At 40.5% G+C, this 12,588-nt stretch overlaps 1 protein-coding gene across 13 annotated transcripts in view; it reads right to left on the minus strand.

Annotated features, from left to right (window-relative positions):
• Positions 1 to 12,588, minus strand: part of MOB3B (MOB kinase activator 3B) — a 200,761-nt gene that overhangs the window by 121,129 nt on the left and 67,044 nt on the right. For 7 of the 13 annotated variants that reach the window (XM_063637028.1, XM_063637033.1, XM_055272369.2 and 4 more), the window contains one exon: positions 4,344 to 4,959. In XM_063637028.1, coding sequence (XP_063493098.1) covers positions 4,344 to 4,761 — 418 coding nt within the window. In that variant the 5' untranslated portion in view covers positions 4,762 to 4,959. Of the gene's footprint in view, positions 1 to 4,343; positions 4,960 to 9,402; positions 9,527 to 12,588 lie in introns of all 13 variants that reach the window. The other 6 variants (XM_055272370.2, XM_055272373.2, XM_063637034.1 and 3 more) reach the window with 2 other exon arrangements.

The following is a 12,588-nucleotide window of genomic DNA, read 5'->3' on the forward strand; positions in this document are numbered from 1 at the left end:
GCTCAAACCCTGACTCCTAAATATGTGTTAGCTGTACAACCCAGGGAAAGCCCTTCGGCTTGTTTAAATGTCAGCATCTTCACTGGTAAAATGGGATATTAACTTCATTTTTACTTTATTGGGTTGTAAGAATCAAGAAACATTACCAGTAGCAGGCACAGAGCCTGGTATTTAGCAGGCTCAATAGATGTGAATTCCCTCCCTCAGTTCCCTCCCTTGCTTTCCTTGTTCTTTCCTGCCCTGACACCCACTTATTCTAAAACCCCAGAGGTAAGTGAGATCATGTAATTGTTTTATACATGTTCTTATTCCTTCTCTTCAAAGACTTAAAAAACCCATGAGTTGGGGGACCTCTAAGTTTGCTACTGGCTTTTTTCTATCAAGTCTAAAATATTAAATCCTATTATATAACAGAAAAACAGGGAAGCTGGGGAATGGACCATAAAAATTGCTGTAATTAGTCAGGCAATATAACTTTTTTTAAGTCATGGCTTTCTATTTTACTGTCTTGGCTGTGATGTCTAAAAATGGTTAAAGAAATATAATTGAAAAGGAGGTGGCCCTTGCTTCTGAAGTTACTGCTGTTTCAAGGGCTTTCACAGGGACATCTGTTGGGTTTTTAAGAAAAGAAGCCAGAAAAGGTTTCAAGAGAGAGTAAGGGAAACTATGGTATACAAGGTATCCACATCTGTTTGGTATTCTGCCATCTGATTAAGTTCGACTTCTGAAATAGCACGGGTCGCCTAGTTAAGCTTGAATGTAAGAACAGATGAAAGCTTGCTTTCCTCAATGTTTCAATGGTAGAGATCAACAGCTGTTTATATCCTTTAATATCTAACTAAGGATGAAGCTTTCACATCTGTCAGTATTTTCCGGTTCTATTTCCTTGGATCACAGTGGGGAGGAGATGAAGTTTGAACCCCTCCCAATTCCCAAGCAGAAATATGCCCAGTATTCAAAGCTGTAATTCTAAGCAGAACTCTCCATTTCTCATCCACCCAGGGTCCTGTTTGCTTAGAATTCTCTTTTGCTTTACCCTGACAGACATCTTGATTATTTCCATGATAATGACTCATGACAGCACGAAGATCAAAAAGAAGAAAAGTAGGCTGGAGTCAGGAGGAGGAAAAAGAGGAGGAAATGGAGTGTAACAGAGAAAATGGCTCCTAATAATAAGTTCTTCCAAAAGACCACAGCAATAGCAACTGAGGGCAAGTCACAGAGGTGAGCAGGTTGAAGACTCTCATAGTGAAGGTGGATAGTGATGGTTTTTACTGACCCTAACATCTCACCTTGGAAAAGTTAAATGGAGAAAATGGAACTCTATGAAAGCAAGGTGCAGGAAATATCCAGGAATGAAAACAGAAGGATTCAGAAACATTTGTTTAACTTTGCTCTGATCACCAGAATCGTCCATGTGCTGGGCCTTTATAAAGATTATTTTTCCATCCAACCATCCACCCATCCATCCATCCATCCATCCATCCAATAACTTAGAAGTTACCAGGACTAGACTTAGTGGGCGATAGTCAGATGAATTAGACATGTTGCATAATTTAAAGAGCTAGCATTCTAACGGATGAAAGCCTTCACAGAGGACATGGTATCTGAGCTGAACCTCAAAGGATACATGAGAATTCACTAGACAGAGAAGTGAGTGATTACAGAAGGAGAGAAAAACATGAATAAAACCAGAGTGGTAAGAAACAAACCATTTCTGGGGGGATGAAAAATTCTGAGTGGTTACAATAAACAGAGGATGCTTATTAAAAGTACAGGTTCATAAAGAACTCAAATAATTGTAAGAAAACAAATAACTCAATTTAAAAATGGGCAAAGGATCTGAGACATTTCTCAAAAGAAGTCATACAAATGGCTAACAGGCATATGAATGAACAAAGAAAATGTGGTATATAAATACAATGGAATACTATTCAGCCTTAAAAAATAAGGAAATCCTGTCATTTGTGACATAAATGAACCTGGAGAACATATGTTAAGTGAAATAAGCCTGGCACAGAATAACAAATACTGCATAGTTTCTCTTATATGAGGAATCTAAAAAAGTTGATCTTATAGAAGTAGAGAGTTAGAATGGTGATTACCAGAGGCTGGAGGTATAGAGAGGGCATTGGGGAGATGTTGGTCAAAAACTACAAAACTTCAATTAGATAGGAAGTGTAAATTCAAGAGATAAATTATACAATGTGGTGACTACAGTTTTCTTTTTTAAAAAGTGCAGGCTTTTAGGTCTCACCTAAGAGATTCCGATTTAGTTGTTAATGAGGAAGAGAGGATCAAGGAATTTGCATTTTGAACAGAAGGCCCAAATAATTCTGATATAAACAAAAGTTTGACAACTGTAATATATACAGCTTAACATTTTCCAAAAGACGCTAATGGTCTTTCATTAATTTTACAAAAAAGGTACCAGTGTCAAATAAGGAACCACCACATACTATTCTTTTCTTGGAAATTCATAATGCACATTGGCATATTAAAAATCCTGTGGTAAAGAAATCAATTTCACTCAGCGTTTCCCAGACTGATTTTTCCTTGGGGGCAGAAATCTTTAAGATCTCTCAAAATACAAGTATGCAGTGGAGGATAGATGGGGTAGAGCTGAAACAGAGGATTCTGACCAGGTAAGCATATTCCCTAAGCATACTGAATAACTAAGAAAATGTCTAGAAAAATAAAGCAAAGTTGGTTACTCTGGGGGATATAGAGGCATCCATTAATTTCTTCCAAGCAAAGCCCAAAACCACCTATGATGTCCTGTTTTCCAGCCAGACAGCCAGAAACTTCCTCTCTCTCAAGTAACACACCATGGCTTTGGACTATGACTTCTGGTCAGCAACTCTATGTGGTAGCCACAGTTGCAGAGAGAACAGGAGTATGCAGAATTCAAAGCATACAGGTGAAGACACAAGGGGAAGGACAAAGAGGAGATATCTTTGCCTACATTTATTTATCTTTATTGCTATTACATGTTCAGCACAGAGCTTTGGCAGTTGCTAGTAAGGCTTCTGGAAAAGAAAAAATCCTTCCAGCTCCAAAAGTAGTCTATGACAGTCAATGAAAAGTGCAAAAGACATGAACCTAAGAAATTTCCACCACTCTGAGGTGCTTAATATTATGCCCAGGGGAGTTTTTGAAACCTGCCTTCTTCCTCCTATGCTGTGAACTGGGGGATTTGCCCTGCCATACAACCTACCTCCTTCCTGTTAAGAAGGGGTAGGAGAGAGAGAAGTATGAGGGAACTGGACAAGTCAAAGCAACATCAAGATCCTGACAAATTGGTTTGTGTGCTGAATATTTCAAGATGTACATACTGCATCAATCAATTTATACATTTTTTTTTCTGGTATAAACTTAATTACTTCCATACACCCCCTTCTCAACTTTCCATGTGCTATGTGGGGACACATCCTACCCCAATCTAGAGGTGATTTCAACGGCGTGTTTCAAATACGTTTTTGGACTCCAACCATCTCAGGGCTTTTAAATCATACTTTCCAATAGCACAAGTATTTATTCAATCATTCCACAAATATTTCCTGAGTGTCTACAAGGTTGCAGGGCATCATGCTAGGCACTGGAGCTACAACAGTGGAAAGAGGAGATGGCGGATTCCTATTGAGCCTACGGCATAAAACACTGAATTCTAAATTCAGTCTGAAAGTGCATGGAAAAATCTAATGACCAGCATCATAAAGAAATGTAAGAGGCAGAAAAGACTGACTGATCCTTCCTTTTGAAGTGTGTTAGCCTGTAGCACAAAGCAAACAAATAATTTGTATTTCAAGTGTCCCAGTGTATCCAGAAGTTATGCAAGGGTTAAAGTAAACAGCACAGCCTGGAATTAACAACCTATGATTAGAAGAGGGAGGAGAATTTCAGGATCTCTTTTTCCCCATAATTTGAACCCCCAGTTTGTTTGATCCCCAAACAAATCTATGAATTCTCACACTGGGATTTCTTAATCCTGAGACATAAATACCAGTAACTGCATCAGAGTCCATGTAACTTTAGTCAGTTAACCAAAAAATAATAATCTAATCAAGATAACTGAGTGAGTCTGACATCACACCTAACATTTCAGCAAGTCAGTGTTCCCCAGCATGTGGTATGTGTACCACTGGAGTCCACAAAATAAATGTAAGTGGTCCATAAATTTTTTTTTTCTCATTTCAATGAGGCTCTTACATATCACTCACTACAGGTATGTGAGTGATGGAATTAATGCATGGGTGCTACCTAGCATTCAAAGGCAGTCTGCAAATTTTCAAAGTGAGGGTTGTGCAGGTGACAAAAAAACTGAGGGCTGGTAATGAACTTACCCACGCATGTTGGAAATATTTCCTCGTTGTTGATCTGAACCTCAATCCAATCCATAAGAAGGTTCATGTACTGGGGAGCTGGCAGCGCTGTTGGCTTCTTATACTTGAGGTCATCCTGCCACCGATACTCATATTTGGGGCCCCCTGACATCACAGGGCAGGTCCGTTCAGTGCAGAACTCACAGATGGTGCCATAGATGAGGTTGATCCGATTGAAGAAGTCCACCACATGTACCGCCACCCAGTCATTCTGGTCCTCCCCACTGGGCAACTGCACAGCCGCCTTCAGGTCCACACCCGAGTTGAGGGATGCCTGAGCCCGTTTGTGCAGCTCAAACCTCTGTGTGCCAGGTTCAAATTTCCTCTTGGGCCGGAAGGTCTTGTCCTTGTTGAATACCTGCTTCAGGGCTATGGACATGGTCTTCTCTTTTGCTTCCTTTCTTTTGCAGGAAGCAAAAAGGCACCTGGAACTTTTCAGGGAGAGATCACAGCCCAACAGTGTTTTTCACTGCCAGCACTCAGGCCCCAGCTTTACAGCCTGTAGCTTTTAAGCTCTTTTAAACAGCCCCTTCCATCTTCCTCTTGAATGATTTCCAAGGGAACCTCATGTTCTTTCCTAAAGGTAGAAAAGAAAAGGGAACACATGAGTGCCCAGTTTGCCTTTAAAAAATGACTGTCTTCAACCTGATTTCCACCTTGTGTTCTTGGCTGTGCCCACTCTCCATCCAGGTATATGGACATGGGGGTTAAGCCACTGCCCTGTGACTCTGTACTGTTGATGCAAACCATGCAAATAACTAAAGAAGAAAAGGCATCACACTTGTTTTGTTCATGGCCTTTGTCAAATCTCTACTGACTCTTCTTTGTGTGATCGTAGGCTTAGTGGACCTTTCTAAGGTGTTAAGGATGAACATGTTGATCAATGGCCTGATCCTATCCCACATGTGCTAGTTGTTAGAGCCCCACCCCCCAACAACTCCTATTAAGTAGGCATGGGGACACTTCCCCCATCCTTCTAGATACAGATGATGGAAGAAGGGTGGCTATCACACCAAGCTAGCTAATAAGAATGTCTCTCCTGGGAATTTGGAATCAGGACTCAGCCTTGGTTAGGCATTAGTGATGTGGCATTGGGTAAGAAGTGATGAAAACTGGGTCTGGTTGAATCTTGTTTGGACCGTGTGTAGTGCAGTTGAGAAAGCTGGTCTGCAGAGCCATGGAGGAAGAGAAAAAGGAGAAGGTGGAGAAGGTGGCTGCCGATACACAGAGAAACAGAGACAAGAGCCTAAGTGGCCACAGGAAGAGGAAGACAAGAGAAAAAGAGAGAGAGTGAGAAAAACTAATCCTGATAATCTTCTAGGAAGTGGTTCCAATTCCTTTTGAAGCCTAGCTATGCTTCATGCCTTTTGGGATCCATTCACGTTTCCTGAATTAGTCAAAGCCCTTATTTTATTTCAGCTAACTTGAGTTCGTTCTGTTTCTTGCCAAACATTCCTAACTATGACAGTAGTTGTCACCTTCCAATGTGCCATCCTTTATACCCTTCATCTCACACTTTAGACAGCACTTTGAGGCAGAACTGTCCAATAGAACTTTCTGTTTCCATGATAATGCAAACGTGCTATATCTATGGTGCCCAATATGGTACACACTAGCCACATGTGGCTATTGAGCATTTGAAATGTGGCCAATGTGACTGAGGAACAGAATTCTACACTGTATTTAATTTTAATGAATTTAAACTTAAATAGGTGCTCACGGCTAGCACACTGGATGGCACAGCTCTGAAGTCTTCAATGCTCTCTTCTCCACTAACTGTTGATCCTCACGAAAATCTGCTGAGGTTTATAGATTTATAATAGGTCTAATAGATTTATAGTGGGTATCATTCTTCCTGGGTCTCCAAGAGATACAATTACTTGCCTAACAAGATCCCATAGCTAGCTGGAGCATGCTGTTAGATTGAAATCCAGTTTGTTGACTCCTAGTAAATGCTTTCTCTACATGGCCATATATTCCAAAAAGTAATGGACTTCGACTTGTCTTTCCTACTGGTTTACAAAGCTTGTTTTCCCCAGAGCTTCTATCCACATATTCCCCAAAGACTGCTGTATAGATTGGTCAGAGGTGAAGGCTACGTTCTGTGGCCTTGCAACAGAGAGGAGATAACTGATCCACTCATAGGTCAAGCCCCAACAAAGTGAGCCAACAGCTGTGGTCAGATTCAGAAAAGCCCAACACAGAATCTGTTACAATGGGCTTGGAGCATGATCCCACTAACTGCTTTTTCCCTGCCTGTAAGGGGTTCTGCCATTCCACACTCAAACAGGGCTTGATGGTACTTTCAACCTTAAGTTATTGAGGCCAATATACCTAAGACATCCTGATTCCCCCTTACCAACTCTGCTCTTGGCTCAGAATTGCTAACCGGGCAGCCGAATCCCCGCCCCACCCCCAGTCCCAAGGCCTCTGGCTCTCTGCCTGCTCACTTCCTCCCTCTTAACCCCACCCTCTTCCTAACAGGTTTTCACTGAAATGCCATATCCGCAAGGTGGTATTTTTTTTCCTATTCACAGGACATTGACCATTGACCCACCCCCACCAAAGAGATCCATGTGGAAAAGCAGGTCACACGAAACTTTCTGCCTGAGACAGTCTGTGAAATCAATTCTGGGTACCCTGGAATAGCACCTGTAAGGATATCAACACAGAAACTCTGCAAAGTCCAGGGAAAGAATGGAGTGATCTCTTTTCCTAAAGAATACCTTCCTAAAGGCTTAGCTTGCCTGAAAACAGGCTTAAGAAACCTGAGGGTTTTAGAAGGAAATTTCCAAAATAAAAGAATGCGCTAGAGGTTGGAAATACAGAGAAAGGATGGTGAGGACTTGTTTTTTTAAAAAAAATAGACAATAGTCCTTCTATGTCTCAAATGCTTAATTGTTGACAGTAAAAGAGTAACCACCAAACAGCTGCCCCCTCATGTCTTGAACAAATAAGACTTGCTCTTCTATTAATCTGATAATGAGGGTACCATCAATGCCCACAGTCCTCAGAGCAACTTTCTTTCATGGCCATACATACCCTTGGTGCCACTAATCCTTCTGTTTCCCCTCAGCCAGGAGTGTCTACTTGCATGGACACCACTGTGGAAACCTTCCTCCGTACCTGTGCCAGGCTCCTGTGGATGCCATCGACAAACCGCTCTGACACCTCCGATGGGAGCATGTGAATAACACCGAATAATCACAACAAATCCTCCTCATCATAAAGCCTTGCATGGACTGGCACTCGCAAATGTTTAAATAAATATTAAAACACTGTTGGAAATTTGGGAATTTTTCTTCTAGAGATACTCATATAACAAATTTGAAGATATGTCTTTTTTTTTTTGAGACAGGAAGATCACTTGAACCTGGGAGGTCAAGGCTGCAGTGAGCCACGATCGTGCCACTGCTGGAGTGGGGTGTGATCATGGCTCACTGCAGCCTCGACCTCCCAGGTTCAAACGATCATCCTGTCTCAGCCTCCTAAGTACCTGGGACCGTAGGTGCATGCCACAATGCCTGGCTAAGTATTTTATCTTGTATTTTGTAGAGACAGGTCTTACTTTGTTGCCTAGGCTGGTCTTGAACTCCCGACCTCAAGCAATCCTCCCGCTCTGGCCTGATATCAGTCTCTTGAACTGGAAGGACACTGATCCAAAACTTCAAATAGCTTTAAAGTCACTCTCTTTTTTTGCCCCAACTTAACAGGCTTACCTGAGAGAGAAGGCATCTTTGGAGGATTATTTCTCATCCAAGCCCCTTAATGCTGCATATTGACCAACATTTATGAAATCCTACTATGCACCAGATCCTTTACGTATATTGTTAACATTTCTAATCCTCACCACACCTTGTATGGTGGAAGTTTTTATGACCATTTTGTATATTTAAAAAATTGAGGTTCAACTAAATAAAATAATTTGCCAGAAATTACAAAGTCAGTGGATGGTAAGGCTAAATGTTAAACCCCTATCCGTTTGACACTGAAACATAGATTATTTTTTCCTCACTAAAGCAGTTTTAAAGCTTCATGAATATTTTTATGTTTTCATAGCTCTGGCACATGTATATTTCAAAGCCCCTCACAACAAGACTAGAAAGGAAACTAGAAAGGTGGTATTAGCTCCATTTTACAGACAAGGAAACAGAAACTCAGATCTCCTAGTGCTTGATCCAAATTTGTAAATGATTCTGACATGGTCAGACATGAGGATGTCTCTTTAGGTGAAACTTTTGAGTCTAAAATGAAGTTTTCTTAAGAAGAAATAGGTTGGTCAGGTAGGCCCCCTCCATGTTTAAAGACAATGGCAATCCAGGATGGATAATAACAGATGTATCATGCCACTGAATGACAGAACAAAGAGGCACCCATCTGTGTCTTTTCCTGAGTGTCAGATGCCATATTGGCGCAGGTACCTGAGAGTTTTGAAATTAAAAAGGGAACTGTAAATGCACTTGGACTTACTTTCCCAGCGCAGAGCCCCCTTGGGACCCCTGCCCATAATTTATGCTGTGGGCTAATCAAATAGAGCAGTGCTTAGCCAATGTGAACTCGGGGATCTTGTTAAAATGCAGGTTCTGATTAGGCTGGTCTAACAATCTCCCAGGTGGTGCTGAATCTACTGGTCCATGCATGACACTCAAAGCAACAAGGCCTGATCTAACTAAGGGAGCTTGTTAGAGATGTAGACTCTCAGGCTTCACCCCAAACCTGGTAGATCTAAGTGTGCATTTTAACAAAATCTCAAAAGTATATGATCTGAGAAGTGCTGGGTTGGAGGGCTGCCTGGCTGGCTTAGTAAAGGAATGAATAAACAAACTTCCATTTATTGTTTTGTCAACAGATTGTTTCATAAACAGTCTTCAGTTGAGTGTGGGTATGTTTGAGAAAAAAAAATGAGAGATACTGTTTTGAATACAATCGCCTTGACAGATGGTGACAATGACCAGGTCTTTTGATCTGGACTGACTTGTATAGCCCAGCACCCAGCACCTAGGAGGTCTCCAGTGAATACCTTTTCATAAATGCCAGGTAGAGGGCAGCTGCTGCTATTGCAGCTTCATGCAGAAAGGCTTCTTTGGCTGAATAAACTGTAGCACTAGCAACAACACGGTGGTTATTTTCTGTCCTGTTTCAGTCTCCAAAAAAAAAAACAAAACAAAAAAACAAGTCAACAAGTCATAAAGTTTTCCTTCTAAGTAGAAATGGAAAGTAAATTCTATGTCATGAACTGCACCCATAACAATGCTGGTTGTTAATAAATATTTGAAACCAATGGTTCATTTGATCAATAAACATTTACAAAAAGCTTTTTATGTGTCAGACACAGGGCTAGGCACTAAGGACATACAGTTCATAAAAATGTGGTCCCTGTCTATGAAGAATTCACAATTTGGTATGTAGTTTTGAGGTTAGTTATTGACTTTTGCTTTTAATACTATAAAGTTCAATGCACCAACATGCATACTGATGGGATTCCTTCAGAGTATTACTTAGGTCAGGGATGAAAAAGGACAATAAAGGGTGAGGTCTTTGGAAAGAGAAAAACAGAAATCTAAATAAATAGCACAAAACTGACAGAAGTTCCATGTGCTCTCCATATTTTCTGCCTAATAGATCAATTATAACAATAAAACATGTGCACTATAAAAACATGCAGAGAGAATTCGGCTGGGCTGCAAGGGAATGTTGACAAGGTAGCTAAGCAACGCACTGGCAAGGAAAGTTCTAATTTTTCTTTTCCTATTGATGTCTTTTGCCTCATTAGTTGAGAAATCAAAGAGTCCTTGCCAGGGATAAGGAAGAAATAAAACAACTCTCCCAGTCACTCCTGAGAGATCCGTCTTCTCTAGCCAGGCCCACCTGTAAGAGACCTTGGTGGTACTGAAGGGTGAGGGGGTTAGGAAAGGAGAGGGACTGAAGCTGATACCAGTTGCAGGAAAAGCAGTTCAATATCTTATCTGTGGGGTGGAGGACTCCTCCTGGCAGGATCAGCTGGCAGGATGATTCATTTCCTATAGGAAGGCCATAAGAGAAATGCCCCAGAAACACCCCACATGAAGGAGGTTTAGTGTCATCTTCATTGCCAGGCACAGAGCTGACTTAACTGAATGTTTGCTGAATGAATGAGTAAATGACAGTGAATGATGAACATTTTACATCACAGTGAAACCACAAAAGAGGAACCAAAGTGGATCTCCTGTCTTCAGGTATTTGCAGACTCTATGTCAACCTGTAAGCTCACTGCCAACTCACTGAGGCTGCTGGGATACCCTGAAGTAACATGTCTGCCTCCTGAAAGGACAAGACTTCAGCTCAACTTTTCTTTCAAATGAGCTGCTCCATTCCTCTGTGTTATCTGAAATTCCACCTCTTCAGAATCAAAGAATGACCAGTCTGATTTCTCATTTTCCCACTAGATTGTCCTCTTTATAGCTGGAATAGTCCTTGGAATCGTCCTCCCACTTCCCAAATATTGAATTAAATTAGACTGGGTTTTCATTTTAGAGGGGTGTATGTATGTGTGTACCATAAAATGAACATCATCTGACCTTTCCGGGCTCCAATAAAGGACGTGCCTAAGATGCAATTCCATCAGCCCTTATTCACTGTTTACCCCTGCCTACTTAGTAGGTGCCATCTTTGCCCACAAGACAACCCCAGAATGGAAGAGATTCCTGCCTGAGAAGCAGCTTTGCTATTTTTTTCCGCAACGAATTCAACTCCTCAACTTTGAGCTGTCATATCACTGCATTTTGTTACATTAGTTGGGAGAAACCTTGCTGCCTCATTTTAATCTTCAAAGATATGCATGGTTTCAGAGCTTAGAATGCTCACGTTATTTCTGAACGCAGACGAAGTCAGTACAAATAGGTGTAACCCTACAGAAGTCTGTCACAAGACTATTCTCCTCCTCATCTTCTAGCTCTTCAATGGTCGTTTGAATAGCATTCTTGCTGTTTCACAGGCTTATTGTTTTGGTCATCAGTGCAGACATTCTAGCATCAAATGTATAAGTAAATAGTCCCAAAATGAAAGCATTACCTGCAACCTTATACACTGTAGCAGCAGCAACAGCTACAATAGATGAATGCACAGGTGTTTTCAGCAAAAACCTATTAATGATTCATCATCATTCAGAAGAGGACACTTAGTGGTGAGAAAGAATGGAAAGAGTAAAAGAAAAGAGTGGGATTTGTTTGGTATGGTTTGAAGCATTACCTACTGACAGTCCATGGAACAAAAGACAGAGTTTTAAAAAATGTTTTCTGAAATAAAGAGAATAATGTTCCTTCTGGACACCAGTACCAACTAGCTTAGATTCCCAACAACGACAAAGATGAAGACTTTTTGGTCAAACCTTGGGCAGGGTTGATCCAATCTTACTGCAGTTTTAAAAATAAATAGTAAAGGAAAATTATTATAGGATAAAAGCTCAGTTGACCCATTCAATCTTATAAAGATTATAAATCTTATAATGACATCCTACTGATTATACTATTTTTTTTAAAAGAAAGAGAAACTTCTCCAAGTCAGTGAGAGATTTGGTATATTATTTCCAGATATTTAGACTAGCTAGAAAATATTCATTTTTGTGGCTTAAAGAAAGACATATGAATTGAAAAAAACAATATCTAAGTCAGGTGAGGGTAGAAGAATGGGGGATGTGATGAGAACTACAGATAAAGCTTAAATTATAGCTGAAATAAAAAATTAAGGCAGGTCAAAAATGTAAGTATTTTTACTTTTTAAAGCATGGGTGTATATCTGCTGATATGATGTCACTCTGAACCTTCAATGGATACTGAGATAAGTATTTTTACTTCATAAAGCGTGGGTGTATATCAGCGGATAAGATATCACTCTGAACCTTCAGTGGATACTGGGATAAAGGTCATTGTCAATCACCCTTTCTTTTTCTTTGAAACAGGGTATGTCAATCCTTTCTTGGAAAAGTCTTAAAGGAAAAAGGTTCAAATTCAAGGAAGTTGGATCCTGTAACTGACAACAGATTTGCTTACTCTTAGCCACTAAGTGAACTTGAGTCTCAAAGTCTGAAAAATTTCTAGCCCTAGCACCATGAGAACTTATGTATGACATCTGGAACCATTGCAAAAGATCTTTGCAGGAAGGTGGAGAACTCAAAATGGGCTAGAAGACTGGAAATTCGAAAATACAGTTCGAATTTTCAAAAGATTAT

This window comes from Symphalangus syndactylus, chromosome 3, assembly GCF_028878055.3.
Source record: "Symphalangus syndactylus isolate Jambi chromosome 3, NHGRI_mSymSyn1-v2.1_pri, whole genome shotgun sequence".
NCBI classification, from domain to species: Eukaryota; Metazoa; Chordata; class Mammalia; order Primates; family Hylobatidae; genus Symphalangus; species Symphalangus syndactylus.